The 27,922-nt window shown below is 56.8% G+C and overlaps 1 protein-coding gene across 1 annotated transcript in view; it reads left to right on the top strand.

Moving 5' to 3' along the window:
* Positions 1–25,268, top strand: part of SCARA5 (scavenger receptor class A member 5) — a 120,716-nt gene extending 95,448 nt beyond the window's left edge. Inside the window, exons 7-9 of the mRNA XM_075925959.2 lie at positions 1,306–1,353; positions 9,772–9,966; positions 17,923–25,268. Of these exons, the coding sequence (XP_075782074.2) occupies positions 1,306–1,353; positions 9,772–9,966; positions 17,923–18,059 (380 nt within the window). The 3' untranslated portion in view covers positions 18,060–25,268. The remainder of the gene's footprint in view (positions 1–1,305; positions 1,354–9,771; positions 9,967–17,922) is intronic.
* The last annotated feature ends 2,654 nt before the right edge of the window (positions 25,269–27,922 follow it).

The following is a 27,922-nucleotide window of genomic DNA, read 5'->3' on the forward strand; positions in this document are numbered from 1 at the left end:
AAAAAAAGGCCCGATCACGAAAATGGCGATCGGGGCTTTTTTGCGGAAAACCGCGTCTAGATTGGCCACGGACGCTTTTCAGCAAAAAGTGCTTTTGTGGAAAAGCATCCTACCAATCTAGACGTGCTTTTCCGAAAATGCTTTTAACGGAAAACTTTTCCGTTAAAAAGCACTTTCAGAAATTCATGCCAGTGTAGACGTAGCCTAAGTGTTACATTCCCAGTGTGGACGGTCGCTAGGGCGAGAGGTTGCAAGCTCAGCATGGTTAGCCCGGCCTTTCTCCTTCCCAGGAAGTTAAGCGGGGCCCCTCGCTCTTGACTGGGCCAGATCCTGAAAGGTTTTGAGCTCCTGCCGCTTTGCACCAGCTTTGATCCAGTGTAAGCGCCACCCCTTTTCCCTAGCACGAGGCCCGGGGTTCTCCTTTGGCGTGCCCGGGCCCTGCTGATGTGCATACGCATTGGGCCGTAGCACGTGCTCATGAAACCCAGACCCGTGGCAAGTGAGCACCACGGCCCACGATGGAATTCACACTGAGGAAAGTAGCAGGAGTCCAAGGAAGGCCAGGTCCCCAGCGGGCCCGATCAAGGTGAATTTCACCCTTTCTCAGCATTTTGCCTTAAGGAGCCCCTAGCATGTTTTATAAGCATTTAGGTTTGCCTCAGTGTTCCAGCAGGGCAAAATTGCTCCTCCCAGGACTGTTGGGTCCTGCAGGGGCTGCTGTTTGCACGTAGCTGAAAAGTTCCTGGAGAGGAAAGATGCTGCATTATGACTGAGGACCCTCTTTCAAGAGTGGTCCAGCCGGCGTACTTGAGAGGCAGGTGCGGATGCCGGTCAGACATCTAACTGTGCAATGCCGCGTCACGGAGAGAAATCTCTTCCTCGTCCTAGCTGGCAATCAGTTTAGGACCTCCTCGTACCATGTGCTGGCATTTGTAGCCTCTGTGGCTGCTCTTCTCCATACAACCGTCAAAGCCTTTTTAGTTTGTGTGACCTGTTTGCGTCCATCATATCCTGCAGCGGTGAGTTCCGTGGGTTATCGGTAAATATACACTTGTGTGTGTGAGTGCACGTGAGATGAAAGAAATGAAGCACTAGGCTTTATCCATTTGACACTGGTTGCCAAACAGGAAACGGCTCCAGAAATTATCATGTCCTGAATGTTCTCTCCCCAATGCCTTTTGGCTTTGACAGCCGTTGGGTTTCTGAGCCGGAGGCATTTTACTAGATCTGAAATTGACCAGCTTTCTTGCACTGTGAGGCATTCAGTCCATCGCTGCCTGATAGGATCTTTCTTTTGTTTCCCAGGTGATCGAGGCCAGAAAGGAGAGAAGGGAGACCGAGGTGGCGAAATAGGTAAGCAGCCGCTCTCCAGGGCTTGATTCCTGCTGTGCTTCTCCCAAGGCGGGTCTGTAGGCCCTGTTGATGCTCTGTTGTAAATACTGCTATGGGTACAGGCATGAGGAATTGCTTCTTTATTCTCCCCCTAACATGGGAGGGTACATCTACACAGCAAGATTATTTCAAAGTGACTAGTGTTCTTTTGAGGTAGCTTAGTCCACATCGACGCAGCAGGCAGCTATTTCAAAATAATGTCAAAATGCTGTCAAGCCGGAGGAGTTCTTACTCCGACTCCAGGAACCCTGAGGCTGTGTCTAGACTGGCAAGTTTTTCCGCAAAATCATGTGATTTTGCAGAAAAACTTGCCAGCTGTCTACACTGGCCGCTTGAATTTCCGGAAGAACACTGACGATCTTTTGCGGAAAAGCATCCTGCCAATCCAAACGTGCTTTTCCGAAAATGCTTTTAACGGAAAACTTTTCCGTTAAAAGCATTTCCGGAAAATCATGCCAGTGTAGACGTAGCCTGATTGTGCAAGGAATAAGGGAAGTTGGAAGAGAAAATCCTGGGTTCTTACCTGGTTCCACAGGGGAGCTGTCAGGCCTGGAACAGAAAGACAAGGTGTGGTACTGCTGCCCGCAGCCTGTTAGGGCCAAAAAACCTCAAAGGCATTTCTTAAAGGGGCCATGCTAGGGGTTTTTTTTTTTTTTAATTTTTATTTTTTTTATTTATAACTCTCGGGGTCCTTTTTCTTTTTTTCTCAACAACTCTGGTCTCCCCCTTTTTTTTCTCAACAGAGGTTTTTTGTGGGTGGGAGGGTGTTCAGTATTTTTGGTTAAACCATCTGGCAACCCTAGACGCAATTGACGTCGCTTAGTTTGTGTCGCTTCTTTCGAGTGAAGCCCTGCTGTGTAGACGCACTACGGGTGCCTGCACTGCGGGTTTTGAGGCCCACACAGCCCCCTTCGAGGCCTGCCCTGCCAGCAGGGGCCACGGTTCCTTGGAGGCCGGCAGAATGAGGTCAGCCTATTCTGTGCCACTGAGGCACAGAGGGAAGGGGGTGGATGGGGACGGGGGGGGAGTTCCCAGGAAGGAGCGGGGCCGAATTGGCCCAAGGTGATGCTGGGGCCCGCACCTAGGAGAAAGGTTGTGAATGGGGCACGGTCTCAGGAGAAGGGCGTGGCTTTGGGCGGAAGGGGCGGAGCTTCCGCTGCCTTCCTCCGCCACCCGTGTTCCCAGCGTTCTGCCCTGGCTGGGGGGCTGGCCGGACCGGACAGCCGCCCGCAAGGCCTCGGGGCTGCTGGGCTTCGGGCCGCGCTGTCCGGTGCTCTGGGCTGGGGCTGCCCCCTGGCCACCTGGAGTGCCACACCCAAGAGCCGGCCGTGAGCTGCGCACCGTAATGGCAGAGGAGTCAAGGCATGGCCGCAGAAAGTCTTCCCCTTGCGGGCACGGCCTCTTCAGTCCTCCTCCTTCCCAGGCAGACGGGCCCCATTAGCCCGCAGGCGATGCGCTCTGGGGGCGGCTTCCGAGAGCCAGGCCCCTGCTGTCCTAGCCACTCGGGTTTCTTTCTCTCCGTTACGGTTTCCCTCCTGGGGCGGGGCTGAGGCATCCCTGGGGCCGTGAAAACAGGCCTGCGAAAGGAAGGGGGCTCTCGGGGTTTTATTGGGCCTGGTGCAGAAGGGAAACAGCAAAGCCCCATGCACTGGGGAGGGGTTCCAGGGGACGGCAGGGGCTGGCCGGTGCGCAGGGTACACCCAATGCAGGGCGCCCCCCTCGCGGGCTGCCGGTGCCAGCGAATCCCAGGTCCCTCTAGGACGTTCCACCCACGAGCGGAGGGAGCCGGGGCTTGTGCACCAGTATCAAGGCCACGGGCGCTTGTTCAGGTGGCACCCAAGTTATAAACCTCCCCTTCTGCTGCCAGATCTCCCGCCCACCCTTCCCCCGTCTGCTCCCCTGGTGCCTGCTACCCCCCTACCGTCCTCCTCCTCTGCTGTCCTGGCTCCTGCCCTTCTCCCTCCCCTCAGCCCTTTAGTGACCTTCCCTCCCTTCCCTTCTCCCATCCTTTTTCTCATTGTCTCCTCTTGGCCCCCTGGCATTTGTCTCTCCTCCACCCTGGCCCTTGGTGCCTGCCCCTTTCTTCTCCTGTCCTGCCCTGCCTCCCCTCAGCACAAGCCCCTTCCTCTCCCCACCCCCCTTCGTCTTAGTTCTCCCCCTGCCCTTTCCCTCACTTTCTACCTTCCACATGGAAAGCAGTTTGCGGGGCTGGAGCCGGGGCCGTGGTGCTATTTTTAGTACCCCGGTCCCAGTCCCCATGGGTGACTCCGGCTCCAGCTGGAGTCAAGTGGCAGCCGCACGAGGCTCCTTCCAGCCAGGGCAGCCTCACCCCAGTCTCCTTCTAGCAGGAAGGGGAGCTGTGAGCATTGCTGTGTGGCTCTGAAAACGATGTGGGCAGACCTAAAACGTTTAGTGCGCAGCCATGCAGGTGCTCAGCTTAGAGGGAACGCTGGTAATAGCCCCCTCCCCATGGGAGAGAGGAGCCAGCCACCAGAGAGACACCCGCCTGGCACCTCACGCAGTGGTAGGAGAGCTCATTCCTGCACTGCTATGGGGTGGGGAAGGGGCGTAGCAGTGGCCATGTCTGGTGCTCCCCTCCCCCGCTGACCATCCCTGTTTGCCCCCAGGGGTGTGTTTCTGGGGCCGTCAGGGATTCAGGATGGAACCCAGCCTGCTCCCCTGGGAGGCGCAGAACCCACTTAAGGCCAGACCATGGCTCTCGGGAGCCCTGGGCTTGCAACGCCAGGGCCCTGTGGCTCTAGCAGGCTCCTCTGGGGACCAGCCAAGCTGCTTGCCTGCCCCAGCCCCACTGAGAAGCCGGGGTGGCCCCAGCTGCTGGCGTGTTTCTGCTGACGGGCTGAGCCGGGCAGACCACCCTCTGCTCCTGCCAGTCCACTGTTGGTGCAGGGCCCTGGAGCTCTGGCGTTTGGGGGCCTGCGCCCCACTGAGGTTCACGGGGCAGGTCCCCTCCTCTAGGAGCCGTTGCTTCAGGCTCTCCGCCGACTCGAGCTGTGTCTGTCCCACCGGTGACTCCCCTGCTCACGTACTCATGGCAGCTCCCGCCGAGCCATTCCAAGGACCACCGGCAGAGCAGCTCCTGTAGCCGAAGTGGAGGCACAGGGGCACCTCGTAGCCAGGGCTAAGCCGTCCCCCCTGCCGATGCAAGTCCCACGGCCACACTCGGGCTCCTACTCGGGCCGGTGACACGCGCCACTTTTGCAACCGCAAAGGTCGGCAACGTGCTTCCCGCTCCTCTTCTGTTTGACAATTCGAGCAGGCGCCTCCCGGCATTTGGGGGCCCGGCCTGTCTGTGGCCAGACCCAGCCACTGGGCATGCCAAACCCCTCCAGCTGGGCTGTGGGTTGAAACCCAGCTGCCCCATCTGTGGCGTGTGACGGTGGCCCGGGAGCGAAGAGATGCCCCGAGCGAAAGGCACAAGCCTGTGAGCCACAGAGGAGATGCAGCGAGAAACGATCCTCTTTTTGGGCTGAGAGCTGCTTCGCAAGAGGATCCGAGGCCGTACAGCCGGTGCTCCCAGAACCACGAGCTCGCCGGGTGTCCTCAGAGCTGAAGCGCGAATGGTTTCAAGATGTCTGACGCCCGCTGGTTTCCCCGGGAAGCACCGATCTCCTTGAGCGTGACAGGTGATGACTAGCCAGAGAGTTAGCGTATACACCCCAGCTGTGTTCATCATAAGACCCTTTAATGCTCTGCCAGGCAAGGAGGAGGCTCGCTCAAGTAAGGGATTTACACGCTCACGGCGCCTTTGAAGCCCGGTAAAGACCGGTCAGTTAAATGTCTCTGCACCGTCCTGTTTTGCTAATTGCCCAAACCGAACATAGAATCATAGAATCATAGAATACTAGGACTGGAAGGGACCTCGAGAGGCCATCGAGTCCAGTCCCCTGCCTCATGGCAGGACCAAATACTGTCTAGACCATCCCTATAGACATTTATCTAACCTGCTCTTAAATATCTCCAGAGATGGGGATTCCACAACCTCCCTGAGCAATTTATTCCAGAGTTTGACTATCCTGACAGTTAGGAACTTTTTCCTAATGTCCAACCTAAACCTCCCTTGCTGCAGTTTAAGCCCATTGCTTCTTGTTCTATCCCCAGAGGCCAAGATGAACAAGTTTTCTCCCTCCTCTTATGACACCCTTTTAGATACCTGAAAACGGCTCTCGTGTCCCCCCATGCAGCCACATGAGCCCATGGCTGTCCATTCGTTGCCACAACGGACTGTGGTCCCTTTGGGATCCAGGAGTCGTCCCTGCCGTCCATCTCCACCATCGGTGGAGTTTGTGTTGTTGCTTGTTCTTCCGGAGGAACGAACGGGAGAGGTTGCTGGTTTCTGACGAACTCTCCACCCTTGGCCTCCATGACACATGATCCGGGAGCCAGATCCTTTGGTGTTAGGCCCGCTGGGATTGGCCCATCCTTTTTCTCCATCCCGCGGGGCACGCACATGGTTCCCTGGTCCTAGGAACACCATCTCCAGCCCTCTGAGTGACGCAGGTTGTAAAAGTGTTCTCTCTGGTAGCCTTGTTCTCTGACCTGGTGACTCTTTGCACCGCAGACCACTCTGGAGAGAGAATTTTTTCCGAAGTCGGAACAGAAATGTGGAATCGCCAGCCCATCAGGATTTGTGTTGGACGGTATCCAGTCGCCGCGAGCGGCGTCAAGCCGTGACTCAGAAGAGCAGGAATGGATCTTCCCACTGTGGGATTTTTCTTGGCTGTCTGTCCAGCTGTCTCAGTCTCTCCGTTTGCTGGGGGGTGACTGAAATTTGGCTCCAAGGACGAGTGGGTCAGCTGTCCAGCAGACGTTGTTCTGGACTACCCCAGTGGGCAGAAGTGTGCGTCATTCTCCCAATACCATGGCGATATGTTATATTGTTCAAGTACACTGTTCCTGCATGCCTGGATAAATAGTCTACTACCACCAGGTCATGAGGCCCTCTGTATTTGCATAAACCTGCAACTCCTCTCTTTCAAGGTTGGGAAGGGTGTTGGCACATGGTACAACGCAGCATTGTGTCATAAGCTGGTTTGTTCCCTCTCAAAAGTCCAATATCATCAACAGTTCCATAAGAACATAAGAGCAGACAGACTGGGTCAGATCAAAGGTCCAACCGGCCTAGAGTCCTGTCTGCCCACAGTGGCCAATGCGTGATGCCCCAGGGGGAAGGAACACAACGGCTGTGTCTAGACTGGCCTGTTTTTCCGGAAAATCAGCCGCTTTTGCGGAAAAACTTGCCAGCTGTCTACACTGGCCGCTTGAATTTCCGCAAAAGCACTGACGATCTCATGTAAAATCATCAGTGCTTTTCCGGAAAAACTATGCTGCTCCCGTTCAGACAAAAGTCTTTTTCCGAAAAACTTTTGCGCAAGAGGGCCAGTGTAGACAGCTGAAATTTGTTTTCCGCAAAAAAGCCCCGATCTGTCTAGCTCTTTTTTGAACCTTTTAAAGTCCTAGTCTTCACCACATCCTCCAGCAAGGAGTTCCACGGGTTGACTGTGAACTGAGTAAAGAAAAACTTCCTTTGGTTTGTTTTAAACCTGCTGCCTATTCATTTCATTGGGTGACCCCTAGTTCTTATATCGTGGGAATAGCTTTTTCTTATTCACTTTTTCCACAACACTCATGGTTTTATAGACCTCTATCATATTCCCCCTTGGTCTCCTCTTTTCTAAACTGAAAAGTTCCATTCAGTTCTTCCATCTTTCCCCACCAGACCCTTCCTGGCTGCCGTGCTGTGGCTGAACAGGCTGTGGGTTTGTGGGGTTTTGGTCGCAGGAATGCTGAATGCAAAGCTTCAGGGTTTCTCTGACGTCCTGGCCCATGGCTGTGTCTGGTGACTTCGGCTCGGTGGGAGGGGCTGAAGGGGATTGTAAGTCCCTTCTAAGGTGACTGTGACGTCAGCACCCCAGCCGGTTTTAAAGTCAAGAGTCTTGCCAAGACTGTTCAATTTCAGTCTGTAGGCAGGATCCGTCATCACAGGTGACAGGTTCCAGAAACAATGGCTCTAGTATTCAGTGCGGTAACAGGAACATAAGAACGGCCACACCAGGCCAGACCAAAGGTCCATCTAGTCCAGTGCCCTGGCTTCCGACCAATGCCAGTGGCCAATGTCAGAACAGGAAATCCTCACATGATCCCTCTCCTGTCAATCATTTCCAGCCTCTGACAAACAGAGGCCAGGGACACCGTTCCTACCCATTGTGGCTAATAAGTATTGATGGACCTAACCTCCATGAATCTGTCTAGTTCTTTCTGGAGCCTTTTAAAGTCCTGCTCTTCACCACATCCTCTGGCAAGGAGTTCCACAGGTTGACTGTGCCCTGTGTGAAGAAGAACTTGACTCAGTTTGAATCAACTCCTTGGCTGCTTTGGTGCAGCAAGCAACTACAGAATATCCACATTTTGTGCATGTATCACACCATGCGCTTCTCTCTGGATGTGCATCATCGCTTGGGATGTGACTTTTTTCAAACCTTCTTCATGTCAGGTGGAGTTTGTCTCCCTCAACCTGGGAGCTCTGTGTCCTCGCCTTGGGAGTTTTACCACAAGGACTTTTAAAACTCTGTTTCAAACTTCTAAGCTACTTCCAAGTTTTTCAAGTTGCTCCTGACTTTTGTTCGACTAACGGATCCTGACTGCTGTGCTGTCCGTAGAGCTGTGGCTAAGGATAACCCTGTCTTCAGTTGTAGTTGCTGTGAAAGGTTTCTATCTGTGAACCCAGCAGCCAGCCTGTCTCTGATATTTTAATGTTTTGCATTCCTACAAACAGTTTTCAGCCAAGGTATACAGAGCTCTTATGAAATATTCAACATTCCCACCCCCTATCCTGGTTCTTGAATTCTCTGGTGAAAAATGCTCATCCATAAATCCATTTCTTATAGCCAGAACCCTTTCAGAGTGCCTTTGTGACTGTCTTTAGTAAAAGGATTTAAAGATGTGCTGTGGGAAAGCGAGTACAAATGAGAGAAGAGTGCTGTGGGAAAGCGAGTACAAATGAGAGAAGATACCTGAATCTCTCCATTTTCTGTGGGGAACTTGTTTGCAACGAGAAATCTTGCAAAGTCTTGTTTCCAGTCTGTCCATCGGAAGGTCTATCAAAGCTGAAGTTCTCTGGGGCATTGAAAAGTGGCACGTGAACGTGTGTTGCTGTTTTCTTTCTGCTTTGGTTCTTAGTTTCCTCCTGACACCATGCCATGCTCCTGTACGAGATAAGGACTGACTGCAGAGCTTGCTTATACACACCGGAGCTGTTCATCATCAGATCCTTTTACTGCTCTGCCAGCATTACACACAGTGCCTCCCAGTGGCCAAACTATGTCATAGGGTTTAGCATTCCATTGCAGCAGCCGTGGCCAACCCAAAAAGCCTTTTAATCGCATTTCTTAAAGGGGCAGTCCTTCTTGAGGTCAAGGTGTGAGAGGAAAACCAGGTGGGACATGGTTCTGACTAGAGGTCAGCTGGGCAAAATGGTTTGGTCTGACAGAAAATGTCTGGGATCTGAAAATGTTTTTGGCTGAAAAATGACTTTTTTAAACAAACAAAAACCACAACCTTTTTTAGTACCCCCTCCCCAATGGTGTCAGCATTTCCTGTAGACGTGTCCGTTTTGATAGAGCCCCATTGGAAAAAAAAATTCACATGAAAACAGTGTGGACCAGCTGCGATTTAAAAGAAAAAAAAATCTCCGTTTCCTACTTTCCGGGGCCCATGGAATCAAACGTGGATGAGTGAGTCCCCCAGAGAATCCGGCTGCCCGGAGCCTCTTCTCTGCCATTCAAATCAGATCCATTTCTAACCCCAGATAATGGGATCGGGGGGGTGTTTATTTCAACTGGTTATCATAGCCCTGCGGAGGCTCTGCCTAAGACGGTCTTTTCCTTGGGTGGAGTTCTCTGCTGTGGTCCTGGGACTGTCCCCTGCCAACTAGGCCGCAGTTGAGCCAACGGGAGTGGGAGAGGAGGGCTCCGGAGAAAGGGAATGAAGGGAGCAGAGAAAGGAAAAGTCCTGCTCCAGGTGAAACCCGACTCCCATTAAAGTCGTTGGAAGTTCTGCCTTTGACTTGTGCGGAGCCGACATTCCACTGCCGATCGATTCCAGCGAGCCCCACGGATGCCCCACGGAGGTCGCGGTTGTTGACATCAGTGGGTGCAGGCGAGGGCCCGGCAGCGGAAGATGTGCCGGGCAATTCACTGGCACGCTGGGCTCTGTAAGCCGCAGGGATGCTGCCGGCTCGCCCCCCAGCCAGAAGGTCGGGGGTCACTCTGCTCTGGGGGTGTCCGGAAAGGGGAGAGCTTGGGAGGGGTGGCCCCATTGCTGATGCTCACCCGGTGCTGTGCCCATCTCTGCCCCCGACAGGCGGCGCTGAGGAGGCGCTGCTCCGGCTGGTGAACGGCTCCGTGCCTCACGAGGGGCGGGTGGAGGTGTTCTACGACCGGCGCTGGGGCACGGTGTGCGACGACGGCTGGGACAAAAAGGACGGGGACGTGGCGTGCCGGATGCTGGGGTTCCGCGGCGCCGAGGAAGTGTACAGGATGGCCAGGTTCGGGCAAGGTAAGTCGGCAACCTGCCCGCCACTCACCGGGGGGCCCGTCTTAGCGAGAGTCCAGGGGCCGCCGTGGGCGTGGCACTCCTAACGGGGGGCCCTGCTGCTCGGCATCCCCCTGACCAGCAGCCACCCACGACCGGGCCTTTAATCACCCTCCACCCATTTAGCCCTGGGCTTCTCTGCCGAGGCTGCCAGTGGCTCTCAGCTGTGCAGGGCTGTGCTCCTTCGCTCACCTCACAGCCCAATCTTTCTGTCACTCACTTCCAGTGGCAGCCTAAAGCCCCCCCCCCCCCATCCCACCAGTATTCCCCGTAAGCCGGGAGCTTGTGCGGCCACTCAGGAGAGAGTCAAATGCCATCCACAGCTCGGTCAAGAGTTTCTAGTGGTGGTGCGCATCTGCTCATGCACCGTTGCACCGAACAAAATTTATCCCACACACACAGATGGGGAAAAACCCACACATATGGATAAAAATGATTAGCAGGAACATCCCCCCCATCTCCTGAGCCAATCAGTCTCAAGGCGGCTTTGCTTTGCCCTCCCTGCATTGGGAAACCCTACACCATCCAAGATGTCTCTGGGGGATACGCAGGGAGCAGCGGAGAAAATAAACCAAACCTGCCTCCAGAAAAACCCGGCCAATTATCCACAGCGCGTGCGCCAAAGGATGCTCCGCTGGCTTGGGAGCCTTCATCTGGGACTGGCTCTCGCGCCTGCCTCATCCCAGCCCCTGGGTGTCTGCAAATATTTTGACCTTTGCCTGAAGGATGATGTGAAAACAGATCCCTGGCTCGTCTCCAGCCCAGCCCTTTCCCCCGGCGCCTCTCCTGCATACGCCCTCACCCTGCCTGTCAAGCCCTCTGCCCTGGGAAAAGTGCGCCTGAGACGTTCCCCGCTCTGAACGGGACAGGGGAGGAGGAGGAGGATGGGGGGAAGCCGATACTGGCTGCCGATCCCCCCGGCTTCTTGCTTCCTGCCTCCCGCTCGGCTCGGCACAGATCGTTAGGGACGAGCCACATCCTGTCTGGCGGGTAATCCCATCCCATCCAGCCCTCGGCTTGGGGCAGGAAGTATCACTTAGCCTGGCATCAGCTGCCCCGCCGGGATATTGACCAGGGTTCTTGCGGGAGCTCTTGCTCTGAGATCAGTCCCCCTGGGGCCGATGCGCCGCTGCTCACATGGTCTTTGTGCAGCAAGCCTTGCTGATGGTCCAGTTCCCTTTGCGGGGGGGACGCTGCCAGGGGCTTTTTGGCAGACTCCAGAGGTGACGGACGCCTGCCTTTGAATGCCTGGCCGTGCACAGGTGACAGTCTCCATAGACACCCCCGTCTGCTGGAACACAGAGCAGTAGGAGCCGGCGGTTCCCAGGGGCCGAGCCGCAAACCCTGCCCATCCCTCCGGAGCACACGCCAGCTAAGGAAACAGGCACGTGTGCCTCCGGAAAACGCTGCGCCAGGGACGGGCCAAACCGGGCGCAGTTTGGACTTTGCAGCCCTTCACCCACCTCAGGCCTGGGATGCTTTTGCTCCAGGCCCTGTTTGAACCCGATCCCCCCCCCCCACCCCAGACTTAGCGCACGGGCCCGTCGGCCAATCAGCTCCGCCCGCTCCTGGCAGCGAAGAAGTGAAGCTTTGTCGAGTCGAGTGACAGCTGACACAACCAATGACCCTGCAAGACGAGGCCCCGTGGTCCTCAGACACGGCAGCCGAGGGGTGGGAAGGAGTAGAAAGAGACGCACGCACATTGGTTCCCCCTCATGCAGGAAGGAACACGTGAAGAAAATGACCCAGGGACCGGAGCACCTCACAGTCCATGCGCACGTTCCCCCACAGTGAGGGGGCGTGGCAGGGCAGTGCTGTGATCCACCCCCGTGAATGGGGAAACTGAGGCACAGAGGGACTATGATTTTTCCCAAGGCCACCTCAAGAACTGAACCTAGGTGGTCTCCTTCCTCTCCCACAAGCCATGCAACTGCTCACGCGGCGATGCACGGAAGCCCCGTATGCCCACAGCCTCTGCAAACACGCCACCGTCCACACCCGACACAACCCCCCAACTCACGCACACGCACAGCCCATCTACACAGAGATTCTGACCCCACCTACTAGGTTATGGTTGACTGCTGGGCTGGAGCAGCTCCGCCCTCTCCCCTGTTAAATCGGTGCCGGGTTAGGTGGATACGTCTACACGGCAACACTATTCCGAAATAGCTTCGTCCGCGTCTGCACAGCAGGCAGCTATTTCGAAATAATGCCGAAAACCTGTCATGCTGGAGGAAAGCTTCCTCCGGCTCCGGGACCCCGCGTTGTACGAGGAGGGAGGGAAGACGGGGGGAAGGCTCTATGGCGAAACAGGTGCAGTGTAAACGCTCCCAGTTCCGAAAGCCGCTCCGCAATCGACGTAGCCCTGCTGTGTAGACGCACCCAACCAGCGAGCTAATTCACTGGGATTTTACATCCCTGCCCTCTTCCCGGGCCCCGGGCCCCGCCCGTACACAGACCCTGCCCCCTAACTCCTAGAACTAGAAGGGACGGGGGCAGGACCAAGTGAATCCAGACCCTCCCGCCCCCCTCCCGACAGGTGCTTGCCAAACCTGTTCTGAACCTCCACTGGCCGGGTATCCCGGCCTCACGTGGCCCGCGTGGTCCCCGGGTGGAACCCCCTCCGGTGCGACAGCCCCTCGCGGCGGGTTCGCTCTCTCCTGGGGCCCTCCCTGCCGCCTCCTGGGATGGCACCTCAGCCTGTCTCTGCCGTGGGTCCTCCCGGGGAGCCCTTCGCTCTGGACCCCCGGAGACCCCCCTCCCAGAGGGGCTAGCACAGTCCTGGGCTCCAGCCGGAGCGCCTCCCAGCCAGCCTCCCGCGGGAAGGTCTGTTGAGCTTTGAACCCGGCGCAGGAGCCCTCAGGCCTGTGGGTCTGGCCCCCCTCAGCCCAGCTCGGCTGAGTCTCCCCTGCGGCCGGGTGGGCTCGGAGCCCCTCGCTGTCCCGTTCCCTCGCCCTCTTCCAGCTGAGCCTCCCATCTCCCCCCGCCCAGCAGCCCCTCTCCAGCCTTTGTCTCCAGCCAAGGAACTCAGGGCCCCTCTTCCCCGCCTCTCCGCTCCTCCCCTTTGCTCTCCCCTGGAGCAGCTGGGCCGGTCGCCCGGGTCTCCCTCTGCAGCCCGTTGGCCTCTGGCCAGACCCCGGTGCCATCTCAGCGGGCACTGGAGTCTCCAGTTTTGTGCTGCTCCCTGTAGCAACAAACTCCCTCCCCTAGTAATAGCCAGGGTCACTGCGCCCCAGTCCTCTCCGTGCAACGCCCCCACAGCTCCCCCGCTTCCTCACACAGGGACTGGGCCAGCTGCCTGTGCGCACACGCTCACGCAACCGGAAACACAACCCTGTTAGACACAGCTGCGCAACGCCCCGACTCCGGTACGCCCCCCCCCAACTCCCTCACTGCACCCACAAACACAGGGGTGCCGCATGTCGCGGCCCGGCAGGCACCCCGTCTGTTGGCCGCCAAGCGCGTCTGGCCCGGCCCCAGGGCCACGGCACAGCGCTGGTTTGGAGGGAGCCAGCCACCTGGCTGTCTCCTGTGTCAGTGTTGTCCCAGGGCGCGATCCAAGAGCCGGCTCGTTCAGACCTCCGGCTGAAGCAGGGTATTCGATTGCTCCGGCTGCGGCGCTCTCGGCAGGCTCCGGAACAAAGGAAGTGACAGAGGGGAAAACACACAGAGAGGCAGCGCACCAGGTTGGGTAGGGCACCAGGCTGTTCCTCCCGTGAGACGGTCATTGCTGGCTCTGGCCGGTTGTGTGACCCCACTGAGTCACTTTCTACCCCACCTATTCAGAAGGGAAACCATGTAGGGCAAGGGCCGTCCCTCGCTTGGGCGGGGGGTTGCAGCTCCTAGCACCGGGCCTTTGCTTTGAGCGGGAGCTTGTAGGTGCCCCTGCAGCAGTACTGCCGGGAGCGCTGGGCTTGTTTTCCGGGGCTGGGCTGGATCCGGAGCGTGTGGAAGCCAGTGAAAGTCTTTCTACCGATCATGGAAGTTTGCCCCACACACATAAGAACATAAGAGCAGCCAGACGGGGTCAGACCAAAGACCCATCCAGCCCAGTCCTGTCTGCCCACAGCGGCCAATGCCCGGTGCCTCAGCACGAGACAACAGAACAGGGAATCCTCACGTGATCTCTCCCCTGTCATCCATTTCCAAACAAAGAGAGGCTAGAAACACCATCCATGCCCATCCTGGCTAATAGCCACCTTCATGAATGTATCTACCTTCTTTTCTGAACCCTGTTAAAATCCTAGTCTTCACCACATCCTCTGGCGAGGAGTTCCACAGGTTGACTGTGCGCTGAGTGAAGAAAAACTTCCTTTGGTTTGTTTGAAACCTGCTGCCTATTCATTTCATTGGGGGACCCCTAGTTCTTATGTCATGGGAACAAGTCAATCACTTTTCCCTATTCACTTTCTCCACACCCGGCATGATTTTATAGACCTCTCTCCTATCCCCCTTTAGGCTCCTCTTTTCTAAGCTAAAAAGTCCCCGTCTTTTGACTCTCTCTCCATATGGAAACCCTTCCAAACCCCTCCTCATTTTTATTGCCCTTCTCTGAACCTTTTCTGAACAAAGGGTCTCTCCAGCCCCTGCTCATTGCTCCCAGCCGACCCCGGCCTAAGTGCAGGTGCAAAAGGCCCAACAAAAGGGATGCTCAAACATCAGTTAGGAAAGGGGAAAGCGCGGCTGGATTCCTTCCGTCCGTAATTCCCTCCGGCCTCAGACCCAGGGCTCTTTGTTTGGGATGTCAGCCACAAAGAAGAGGGGGTGTCAATTGTACGGAGAACCCAGAACGTATCCCATGCACAAAGCTGGCACAGGGTGACAGAGTGCACCACCCTCTCCAGTGGAAGGGTCATAGAATCCTAGAACTGGATCTCGAGGGGTCATCGCGTCCAGTCCCCTGCCCTCACGGCAGGGCCAAGCACCATCCAGACCCTCCCTGACAGGTGTCTGTCCAACCTGCTCTGAAATATCTCCAGGGATGGAGATTCCACAATCCCCCCAGGCAACTTATTCCAGTGTTTAACCACCCTGAGAGGTAGGAAGTTTTTCCTAATGTCCAACCTCAACCTCCCTTGCTGCAGTTTCAGCCCATTGCTGCTTGTCCTGTCCTCAGAGGCCAAGGGGAACAATTTTTCTCCCTCCTCTTTGTAACACTCTTTTAGGTACTTGAAAAACATTATCACGTCCCCTCTCAGACTTCTCCTTTCCAAACTGAACCAACCCAATTCTTTCAGTCTTTGCTCATGTTCTTTAGACCTTTCGTTCAGGAGCGGCCCCGTGATTACATCACGGCCATTGACGGTCGTGCAGGCAGGGACACCGATCGCGCCATCCACCTGGGGCGCCAGCTGCCGCAGCCGGCCTCAAGCCACTCCTGCTTGCATCATTTGTGTTGCTCTTCTCTGGACCCGCTCCCATTTCTCCACATCTTTGCTGAACTGTGGGGCCCAGAACTGGACACAAGACTCCAGCTGAGGGCTGATCGGCGCGGAGCAGAGCGGAAGAACGACTCCTCGTGTGGCTCGCCACACCCCTGTTAACGCAGCCCAGAATCAGCCACAGAGATGAGGCTGTGTCAATTGTACGTAGAGCCCAGAAAGCATCGCACGCACAAAGCTGGTGTATGGCAGCAGAGTGCGCCAGTCCCTGGAAAGAGGTAAATAGTAGGGGTGTGAATGAGTAACCAGGTAACCGGGAAGCATCACCCATACTGGTTACCGCTTACCCATCACTGGTTAACTAATGATGTGGGATTTGACACCCTTAGGAAATAGTGTTTTCCTGATTTCACAGCTGGGTCCTGACACGAACGCCCTTGAAATCCAAAGGCCTCCGACCTACCCAAAGCCACAGAACACGCGATGTGAGGAGAGCTCGGAAGACCCTACCCCCCCAATGTGCATCTTGCTTCAGCCGTCCTTTTCCTCCCCCTCTCCCCCGACCCCTTCACACCTGCAGCTTCCCCCCACAGCGCCCCCCTCCGCCCATCAGCCCCGATCCGCTCGGGCTGCGGGGAGCTAATCCCGAACATCTGGCCGCGCTCACGGTGATTTATGGCGGCACGCCGGGAATTTTTCCTCTTGGCATGCTCCCCAAGCCCCATGCGGCGCGGAAGGACCCCGCGCCGCCCGCCAGCTGTTGGCGTAGCCCAGAGGTGACGGGGGCCAAGAGTAACACATCTCTGCTGTTAACGCCGTCCATTTCCTTCCCTGGACTGGGATGGATCAGCGGCTCCTCCCCGGCCAGGGGGGACGAACCAATGACAAAGAAAACAAAGGCAGTGCCCCCTCCCCCGATCGGTTGTAATAAAAGAACAATCTGATCCGGGCCCCATATTCTAGGAAATGCCCCACTGAGCCGGCCAAACAGTCGCGTCTGAGCAGGCTCGGCTCCCGCGGCCGGAGCTGTGGGAGGCCTTCGTGCCTTTAAAGAGGCAGCATCCGTCTGCAGCGGGGGCAGCACGTACCTTTCCTCAGGTGCGTTTCTCTGCAGGGACATGAGGGGCCTCTGGGATGGGCAGGGCCTGGCTTTCTGGGGGTCTCCCTGCTCCGAGATCAAGTGCGTGCTCCATTTCCAGAGGCAGATGCCCTATCCCGTAGTCCACCCCACCTCCAGCGGGTCCCTTAGCCTGCCCTCCTAATGCAGGAGCCAGCTCCGTCCCTGGGGTGGCATGTCTGGCTGCTCCCAGGGTGGGAGGGACTCAAACACCCAACCCTGTACACCCCAGGCAAATGCTGTATCCCCTCGGCCACTCCAGAACCTACCCCGCACTCAGCGGGTCCTTTATCCCGCCTTCCTAATACGGGCGCCAGCAAGAGCAAATCACAAAGAGGAACGCAGGAATCTGGCCAGCAGGAAGCCTCATGAACAAAACCCCTCAGACATCCCAGCTCTCCCTGAGCCCCAATCAGCCTCAGGCCTAACACACCGGTGAGGGGTTCTAGGACCAATCTCACCTGAACGGATCCTCCTGATCCCAACGAACCAGCCACAGATCCTCGGTCAATTTACCCTCTGGATCTTACTCACAAGATCACGCTGAGCCGATCCTTTAGCATCTAAAGGTTTATTAACAAAAGGAAGAAAAGCACGAGAGTGAGGTTGTTTAGGAGAATACATGACATGCATCGAATCCCCCAGTTCTCGATGCAGGCTCCCAGCAGAGATGTTACAAACTGCTGGCTGGTGCACATCCAGACGGGTCAGCAATCCTCCCCGGCTCTCGGTCCCTCGCAAGGCTGCATCCGGAAGCAAGAGCAAGACTGAAGACAAGACGGGGACGGCCACATGGCACTTTATATCCATTCCTGGTGTCTCCCACGCTGGAGCGGGTCACATGGCCAAGTGACCTGTCTGTGTTTCCCATGTCAGCCGCCGTTCTGCCCTGGCTGGTTTGCAGGTTTCCAGAGGCATCCCTCAGGTGTGTACTGGCCACCCTGAGAGCCGCTGTCCCTGGAGCCGGGCTAATTAGCACAGTCATTCACTGGACAGGAAGTCCAGGCCCACTGCTCGGTCTCAGGCAGTGAACCGGCCAGCACCAGCACAGAGCCCATATTCATACCTCCACGTACAACCATCGCACACGCACACGGGCAGCACACACAGAATCAGCAGAGCATAGGCTTTCGTTTGACACCTCACACGGCCCCCTTTGCACTGACTTTGGGGCAAACACCCCCCCGGGCACAGCAATGACCTACCCGCTCCCTTTAAAACCCAGTCACGTGCCACGCGGTGATACGATCGTGGCAGCCCGACCCGGTGCGCCAAGTGCCTTGATGGCTGCAGAAGGCACGTCGCTGGGTTCGGCGCTTGAATTCCTTAGCCCCGAGGAAGGGCAGGCGGTGCCTGCAGGGGGCTCCCCGCAGGAGGCGGCCGGGCGCTGCAGCTAACCTTGCTGTCCCCGTGTTTCCCCAGGTACGGGGCGGATCTGGATGGACGATGTGGCCTGCAAGGGAACGGAGGACAGCCTGCTCCAGTGCAGCTTCTCCAGCTGGGGGAAGACCAACTGCGGCCACGCCGAGGATGCCGGAGTCAAATGCCTCACGCCATGAGCGCACGGGCGAGAGGCCAGAGCGTCCCCCGGAGAGGGGCCTGCGCCCAGAGAGAGGGGCACAGCGGGAACTGCTGCCGTGGTCACCCATATACCCTTAGCCTGGCCGCCTGGGCCTCTCCGCCGCTGCCTTTTGCCCCAGCCAAGGCCGCCACCTGCAGAGCTGCTGGGACTCCCGTCCCGTGTGCCCCACTGTCCCGGGTAAAGTTAGTTATTCCTGCAGACACCCTCCCCCCTTGCCTTGTCTGTCTCAGGCTCTCGCTTCTAGACCAAAGTTAAGGATGCAAAGCCATAACCGCTCCCCTTTCCCCCGCCCGGTAACACCCCTGGGTGTTCCCACCGCAGCTGGGCCGCCTCATCTTGCCGCGGGCGAGCGGGACCGGACCGTGAGGCCAGTGCCTGGCTCTCAGAGACTCCGCGGCACTTCAACTGGCCGGAGACGGACGTAGCCGGCTGTGTAACTTAGCAAGCCAGCTCGCCAGCCCAGCCTGCGCCGCCTCCCTCCTTGTATAAGAGAAATAAACGTTGTTTTGCTCTTCTCGAGCGCCCCCCGGTTGCCCGACACGGGGAGCTGCAGGCAGACGTCAGGGGCCCGCGGGGAGTCACTAGGCGTCGGCGCTGCGAGCTCACGGCACCGAGTGGGTGCAGCCGGATGCCTGATGGAAGCCCAGTGCCAGCTCTCTCCGTGCTAGATTTTTCAATAGCTGGTTGTGGCCGCAGATACGAAGAGCCCAGAGTTGTTTCAGCTAAGGGTATAGCTCAGCTACAGATGGGAACTCTTTAAACCGGACTCCCTGGTCCAGAACCGTCTGTGCTCTGGCATGCATGTCAGAGGACCAGGGAGCCCTGCGGGGCCAGCAGTGCAGAGGGCTGCCAGCAGCGAGCTGCTGACAGGGCCACCCAGCATTCAGCAGTGGGGCTGGGAGACCCGGCACGTGGCTGCCTGGTGGGGCTGGGAGCCGCGGCAATGGGGGCGGCGGCCCGGGGGGGCCAGGAGCCATGGCCCGTGGCTGCCCATCAGGGCCTGGAACCGCAGCACACGTCTGTCCAGCAGGGAGCCGCAGCGGCAGTAGGGTTAGCAGCAGGTGGGGAGCCACCCAGGAGAACAGCGGCCAAGCCAAGACTAGGCGAGACAGTGAGGGGGCCAGAAACGACCTCCCCAATCTGGCAAAATCCTGCATCTGGGACCCAGTCAGGCCCGAAGGGTGCCGCACCAGGGAGGTCCATCCTGTGGCTGCAAGCAGCCAGCTGTTACAAATGCTGTGGTCGGCCACTAGAGGGAGACACGCTCATATGCACCACGTGGCTGCATTCGATTCCCATGTCAATACCGTACGCGCCCCGGCCCCGGCTGGCCACGCGGCTGCGGCTCTGCTTTCCTCCTGGCCACAGGCGCCCGTGTGCGCTCAGAGGAGGGCGCCGCACCACGGCTGGGCAGTGGGCAGGCCGCTTGGCGAGGATCTCACGGCCCATTCCACGGTGGCTGTGATGAACTGTGCTCAGAGTAACAGCCACATGGGAAGACCCCGAGCCTTGTGCACCGCTCGCTTCGGGCAACCTGGAGCCTCGGCCTCGAGCCAGCCTTAGCCACGGTCTCTGCTTCAGCTGTGAGCTCAGAGGGAACGTCCGCTACCTCCGGGGGGGGGGGGTGTTTGGGCTTCCCAGCCTGGCCAATCCGTGGCCTCTCTGCTGGGTCGGATTCACCCCCACGTAGTTCCCGTAGTTTGAAATCAGGGCTGTGAAATCAGAGAGAGGCCGACCCACAGGCACGCCAGACCCGCGGGGCAGCGGGGGAAGACAGGTCTTAAGAGACAGCGGTTCCGTGTGGGAACTGGAGGGCAGCCACGCTGCTTTCCTGCCGGCTGCCAGAGCAGCTGTCAACAATTTTTTTTTTCCATCAATATTTTCTTTTTAATCAAGATCACCATGCTCCATCAGTTCAAGTATAGAATCATAGGACTGGAAGGGACCTCGAGAGGTCATCGAGTCCAGCCCCCCACCCTCAAGGCAGGACCAAGCTCCGTCTACACCATCCCTGACAGATGTCTATCTAACCTGTTCTTAAATATCTCCAGAGAGGGAGATTCCACCACCTCCCTTGGCAATTTATTCCAATATTTGACCACCCTGACAGTTAGGAATTTTTTCCTAATGTCCAATCTAAACCTCCCCTGCTGCACTTTAAGCCCATTACTCCTTGTCCTGTCCTCAGAAACCAAGAGGAACAAATTTTCTCCTTCCTCCTTGTGACACCCTTTTAGATATTTGAAAACCGCTATCATGTCCCCCCTTAATCTTCTTTTTTCCAAACTAAACAAGCCCAGTTCATGAAGCCTGGCTTCATAGGTCATGTTCTCTAGGCCTTTAATCATTCTTGTCGCTCTTCTCTGGACCCTTTCCAATTTCTCCACAATCTCTCAAGTAATCTCAAGTAATTGAGATTAACATTTCTTCCACAATCTCTTCATCAATGACTTACACCGGGGCTAGCCGGCAGGGGAGGAGTCAATCCTGCGACCTACCCGTAAAGGGGCGAACGGCAAACCCGCGAGATTGCGTCTCTGCTCCCAGCTGGCGGTGGGGAAGCCCAGGGCTTCTTCGCGCTCTCCCCCCCCCCCAGCCTCAGGAAGGGGTCTGGCGAGCACACGGGCATAAGGGCCCCCCACGCTCTTGGAGTGGGCTGCTGGGTCTTGCCTTTCCCAAGGCAATGAGCCGGGGTGAGAGGGTGGGAACACGCTGATATCCTGCAGCGATTCACAGTCTGTAATTGGGGCGGGGAGGGCAGCCTGACTCATAGCCAGGCTGCGCAGGGAGCTGTCCCTGGCCTCAGTTTGTCGGAGGCGGGGAATGGGCGACAGGGGAGGGATCACATGAGGATTCCCGGTTCTGTTCTCTCCCTCTGGGGCACCGGGCACTGGCCCCTGTGGGCAGACAGGACGCTGGGCCAGATGGACCTTTGGCCGTTCGCCTGTTCTTCTTATGTTCTCTTCAATGGCGATTGTCAGTAGAAGCTACTGATTTTGACCCCGTATCCTCGTGTCCTGTGATAACGAGGCTACAAATACCATTGGATGCAGCAGGAGCACCCACCTCTCACACATACACACACACACGCACACACACGCATCCACCCAACACACAGGCACGCTAACCTCCCTCCCCTGCTTCACCACTAGGGGGCGGTGTGCCGTGGCCTCTCGTTAGCTCTGGAGATCTCCTCCCGGCAGCGCCACAGTCCCTAAGAAACGGGCATCACTGGACCAGACCTTCATTCCCTTCGGCCTTGGAGGACCCGCCTTGGCTCCAGTGGGCTTGTGGGTCAGGCCTCCGACGTGTCTAGGCCCCTGGACCTCCTAGGGCTACAGAGGCAGCAAGACACGGACCCGACATCCAATGATCAGAGCGCCCGAGACTTCCGGGCCAGACGGGGCCGCTCGACCAGCTGGACGGACCCGTCTCTGGCAGCCGCCAATGCCAAGCCCGGTGGGGGTGGGGCTCTATCGAGGCGTGTCCCGGCTCAGCCTTGGAGCGAGGCGGCAGAGGAGGCTCAGGCCACGGAGCAGGCGTGAGGACGGAGTCTGCCACAGTCCTTCCGTGTCCCTGCTGCTGCCAAGTGGCGCTTTGCCGGGGACGGCAAAGGGAGTCGGGATTCCACGCTGTGCGACTTCCTCGCCGGCGGAGGTCACCGCATCGCCGCACCTGGCCCTGCGGACAGCCTGGGGGTGGGGGATACCGCCCCGCGTCGACACCAGCTCCCCTCCCCCTGCCCCGCCGGGGCCCACACGGCAGCACAGAAAAGGAGCAGCTGTTCCTCCTCTGCTTCTGTCCCATGTAACCCACACGCCTGCTGGGCTGGGGCGCCGGCCCATGGAGCGGCAGAGACCACGGACAGCGAGAGGATGAGTTTGCTCTGCAGCGCTTGCTAGGAGCCAGCTGGTTTGTAGCTCAAGCGGTAGATGCTCCTGGATTAAGCTCTAGAAAGCACCAGTTTGGTTCTGCCTCCTGGCATTAAAGTGGCATTAGTTAAACCACAAGAGTTAAAGGGCAACAAAACTGGTGAGGGGTTTGCAACAGATCCCACAGGAAGAGAGATTAAAAAGATGGGGACTTTTCAACTTAGAAAAGAGGAGACTAAGGGGGGGTATGATAGAAGTCTATAAAATCATGACAGGCGTGGGCAAAGTTACTTACTTGTTCCCATGACATAAGAACTAGGCGTCACCAAATGAATAGGCAGCAGGTGTTAAACTAACAAAAGGAAGTTTTTCTTCACTCAGCGCACAGTCAACTTGTGGAACTCCTCGCCAGAGGATGTGGTGAAGGCTAAAACTTTAACAGGGTTCAAAAAAGAGCTAGATACATTCACGGAGGTTAGGTCCATCAATGGCTATTGGCCACGATGGGTAGGACTGGTGTCCCTAGCCTACATTTGTCTAGAAATGGGTGACAGGGGAGGGATCACGTGAGGATTCCCTGTTCTGTTCCCTCCCTCTGGGGCACCTGGCATTGGCCACTGAGGGCAGACAGGGTTCTGGGTCTGACCCCGTCTGGCCGTTCTTATATTCTAAGAGTTCTGTGCCATGACTTTCGCACAAAGCCCTTTGGCTGGTGTACGGTGTTGTAACTCCTTAGCGGGTGGCATAGATAACCAGGTGAGAAGGGACCGTGATGATTACATAGCTTGACCATCGCTTTAATCTTCCCAGTTTGGTAGAACACTAGAAGTAGAAGGGCCCTCGAGAGGTCATCAAATCCAGTCCCCTGTGCTCACGGCAGGACCAAGCGCCATCTAGAGCATCCCTGACAGGTGTCTATCCAACCTGCTCTGAAATATCTCCAGGGATGGCGATTCCACCACCTCCCTAGTTTACCAGAGGGCACGTTGAATTCTCCATCCCTGGCCATTTGTACATCACGAGGGGATGCTTGTCGGAAAGCTCCTCTGCTCTAGGGATTTCTGCGGGGAAGTCTCTGGCCGGTGTCGTCCAGACCAGATGATCACAAAGGCCCGGGCACGTGGAACTCTGTGATCTTCGGCAAAGCTGGATGCTGCCAAGCGCTTCCCGCATGGAGCCCGGAAGCTGTGGCGGACAGAGAGGAGAGCTGGTCAGGAGCCATCCAGCGCTGACTGACGACATCGGCCCCCCTCTGAGCCGCTGGCTCGGCGGCGTTCGCGTCTTTCCCACGGACGAGGAACGCGTTGGCCTGCGCGGTGGAATTAGCGCTTGGCTGTCTTCAGACATCCGCCGGGCCCAGGTCAGTATCCATCGGGCGCTGCGGTGGCTCTAGACACAGATCTGGCCATAGACAGGATGGAGCTGGGGGCTCCATCATCGCGGCATTGAGGTAGCTGAATTCCAGCCAACGAACTATCGGATCCGGCGCCATCTTCTTTGCTCTGGATGCGCCGGGGGGTAATTCTATCCCGGGACATCGTTCACCAGGGCAGGAGACAAAACCTTCTTGGGGGCTGGTCCCAGGCTGGGTGATGAACGACCCCCCGGAACGAAGGCCCACCCTGGAGCATCTTTGGCCTGCCTTCTCGAACAACACGGCACAGCCTGCGTGTGGCTGGCCTGTTCAAACCAGTCCCACCCAAAACATGCTGCCCTGCACAAACATGCCTTTTTTTCGGCGCTGGGGAGGCCACATCTGGAGTATTGTGTCCAGTTCTGGGCCCCCCACTACACAAAGGATGTGGGCACATTGGAGAGGGTCCAACGGGGGGCAACCAAAATGATTCAGGGGCTGGAGCACATGACCTAGGAGGCGAGGCTGAGGGATTTGGGCTTGTTTAGTCTGCAGGAGAGAAGAGTGAGGGGGGATTTGAGAGCAGCCTGCAACTCCCTGCAGGGGGGTCCAAAGAGGCTGGAGAGAGGCTGGTCTCAGTGGGGCAGGTGGCAGAACAAGGAGCCATGGGCTCACATTGCAGTGGGGAGGTCTAGGTTGGAGATTAGGAAAAACGATTTCCCTAGGCGGGTGGGGAAGCCCTGGGCTGGGTTCCCTGGGGAGGGGTGGAATCTCCATCCCTAGAGGTATTTAAGTCCCGGCTGGACAAATCCCTGGCTGGGTTGATTGAGTTGGGTTGGTCCTGTTTTGGGCAGGGGCTGGACTCGATGCCTCCTGAGGTCTCTGCCCGCCCTTGGGAATCTATGGGGCAGAGCTGTAGCCCCACTGCCTAACACACGACAAGAAATGCCCGGCCGGTGTGGTGGTGAGCGTGGGATAAGACCTGATGCACAGCACAAAGGAAAAGGGTCTTTGAAGCAGTTACACCAAAAGTTTGTTGTTGTTTTTTGTCCACACACAGAAGGAAAATTACTGTTTTCTGCAGCCAGGTTTCCTTTGGCTGTAAATGGGGCTCGGAGCTGGCGTGTCATACCCAGGCATGAGCTGTGAGGGAAGGCTGAAGGAATTGGGTTTGTTTAGTTTGGAAAGGAGCAGACTGAGAGGGGACAGGAGAGCCATTTTCAGGTACCTAAAAGGGCGTCACGGGGAGGAGGGAGAAAAATTGTTCCCCTTGGCCTCTGAGGACAGGACAAGAAGCAATGGGCTTGAACTGCAGCAAGGGAGGTTGAGATCAGACATTCAGAAAAACTTCCTACCTGTCAGGGTGGTGAAACACTGGAATAAATTGCCCAGGGAGGTTGTGGAATCTCCATCCCTGGAGATATTTCAGAGCAGGTTGGCCAGACGCCTGTCAGGGATGCTCTAGACGGTGCTTGGTCCTGCCATGAGGGCAGGGGACTTGGCTCGGTGACTTTTTGAGGTCCCTTCCAGTTCTAGGGGTCTACGATTCCTGTGTATATGTGGAGGCGCCGGGGGGAGAGGAGAAAGCTCCTGCCATTTTTCAACCATTGTTAAAAAAAGTAACGGAGCTGTTGGGGCAGCCATTCAACACATCAACGCTTTCTCCCTCTCCACTCCTCCCAGCTGTGACATGAAGGCAGCTCCGGCTGTGATGCTGTGTTTGGCTGGGGGGAATATTTTCAAAACCTCTCAGAGGGGTCCAGCCAAGGGGGTGAGGGGGGCGGTTGAAAAATTAGGACTGTGGCACAAACAGCTGGAGCTGCTCCCTCTGCTGCCTGTGATTCCTTACGGCAGGCGTGGATTGCCGCTGGGAAGGGAACACTTCCATGCTCAATTATATTTTTTAAAAACCAGGGAAGAACATGGCTATTTTGAAACATGCTGTTTGTTTGGTTGCCAAGGGCAGCGTTTATGGGCTTTTAATGGCTCTGAAGCTATTTTTTTATTGCTAAACAAATAATTTGGAATTTCTACCGGCTACATACAACTTGTGGCATTTGCTCCATGCCCAAACCGTGCCAAACCACTGGTCTTAAATGTGACGGCCGGTCCTTCCAGCCTCAGTACAGTTCTATGAGGGCTGTTTAGAGGGAGGACAGTTCAATGGGTAAGGCGTTGGCCTGCATCATGGCAGACTTGGCATCAAGCCCCCCACTCTGCTACAGACTACCTGTGTGACCTTGGGCAAGTCACTTATGCCGTGCCTCAGTTTCCCATCTGTGTAATGGGGATAAGTGCTTTGCCCTGCCTCAAAGACCTGATTTAACTTCCAGGGACTTTTCTTTCAATGCTGCTTGTTAACAAGAAGCCCAAAGCTTTTCACGGGACCGTCTGGACTTTGTAGGTTCTGATCACAGAGTCTATCTCCATGGCTTATGGACTGGGGGTATCTGATATCACCCTAGCGTTGTCATTCGCTAGTGTTTGATCTGCTGGGAGATGAGGTGAGTGGAGGCTTCCGCGCAGTGCCCTGGGGAGGTCTGTAATTGTTACAGTGATTCTGAGAATCTCCACTACATGTGAGCCATATAGGTCTTATGACACACAATAGGCAGTTCTGATTCTATTCAGTATTAGGCACCGGGTTTTCATATACAACCATTAATCAGCTCATTATGATTTCTCAGGGACCCAGGGCCGGCCCGAGCCATTCGTGCTCCCCGGAGTGCAGAGACTGCGCGGTGCCACCCCCGCCCGGCCCAGCAGTCCCACACGGTGCCCCCTACAATGGGGGCGCCCCAGGCGGTAGCCCCGTCAGCCCGTAGCTTGGGCAGCTCTGAGGGACCGTAACTCCAAAGCAGAGCAGGTCGCATGGAACATATCACATCGGTAGAGAGCAACTCCCCTCCCCCAAGCCTCCCACTTGGTCGTTTTCTCCCTAAAGGCCCCATCAGCAACAACTGCACCTCTGGTGCTCTGCGTAGGGCCCCCCCAGACAGCCGCTCACCCCAGCGGCTCTAACCTCCCTGCCCAAGGAGACCCAGCTGAGCCAGAGCTCAGGAGACGGGGGGGGGGGGGGGATTTAAATTCCATCCCTTCCAGGCCAAGGACTAAAATTATCCCCTGCCCCCATCCCCAGGAACCCCCCAACTCCATCCCCGGGAACCCCACCTCCCCCCCATAGGATCCTGCAAACGGCAGAGTAGCTGCTATTATGTTATACACACAGGCCCACCAGGGAGCTAGGGGTGGCAGCTACCAGACATTTAAATGGCCACAGGCACCCCACTATCCCTAACCCCACACCTTGCCCGGGGGCCAGGCATGTCTGTCAGCCCCCCAAATGCATAGGAAAGCAAGTGTAACTGCCACCAGCTGCATTTGAACCTGGGACCTCCGGAGCTTAGTGTAGCAGCTGCTACCACAGGGCTACTTGCCTTTGGCAGCCCCCTAGGGGTCACTCTGGCGCTCACAGCACAAACCGAGGGGCTGCAATGTCAGTGCGGTTGCATGTATATGCAAATCTAGATGCAAATCTATGCAAATTGCTTCGTTCCCACTGATGGGCATGACTACAAAGATGAAGGCAAGGCTACCTACCACGCAGGCCCCGTGGAAGGCAGTTCTGCGGGAATTCGTAAAACGCAATAGTGACCCATCTCCACCCACAGGCCTGCACTTTTCTTGAACAATGACAGTCCAGGAATGGAACAACTAAAACGCATCTCGACAGCAGACCATGCTAGTGACTCGCTGTTGTGGAGCGTGGTCCCAGTGGAGGCCACGTTCAAAGGATCCCGCCCGCGGGCCGCGAGTTGAGCCCTGCGTAAACCCAAATTGCCCCGCGGGCCGCAAATCAACAGGCCGTGGGCCACATGTTGAGTAGCCCTGCTCTCCCACTTGAGCTAAAAGCCAGCTGGCTCTCAGCCCAGGCTGTAGAAGTCACTTGTTCGTATCTGTGGCTGTGGTCTAAGTACTACTGCATGAGACAGTGAACCACACGAGCTGCGTGGGTTACACAAGTGTCTTTGTTAGTCTGGCCATAGAGAATGCTTCCAGATAAGCTGTGCGAAGGCCTTGATTCTCTCTCGGCATGAGGTGGCAGAAGAGGGTTGGCAGGTGCACCGCACTAAAGATGTTAAGGACCAGTCGATTAGTTGATTCCCCTCTATCAGATAGAGGCAGCAAAGGCGGTAGGAAGAGAGGGTACATTGTGATGGCATTTCAAAGGGGCAGTGCCGCATGGAGCCCCGAGGGCGCTGCCCCTTTGAAACGCCACCATGGCATTTGTGTGGAGCCCGGGATCAGTGGGGGAACTCCCCAGAAGACCCCAGTGGACCACGACTCCCCCGCTAATCCCGGGCTCCATGCTGCGCTTCCGCTTTGAAATGCACGAGAGCCCCTGCTGGGCACTCTTGTACATTTCAAAGCTGGCATCCGCAGGCAGCCCGGAGTTGGGGGACTTCCCACTGGCCCCCAGCTGCATGCAGAGTGCTGCATCCTCCTTTGAAATGTACAAGAGCCCCCGCGGGAGGAACACAGAAGTGCCTATCGACCAGTCGGGTAGTCGATGGAAATTCCATCGACTACTCGACTAGTCAGTTACTCAATAGT

The sequence above is a fragment of the Pelodiscus sinensis genome, chromosome 3 (assembly GCF_052426305.1).
Source record: "Pelodiscus sinensis isolate ZL-2025 chromosome 3, ASM5242630v1, whole genome shotgun sequence".
Classification (NCBI taxonomy): Eukaryota; Metazoa; Chordata; order Testudines; family Trionychidae; genus Pelodiscus; species Pelodiscus sinensis.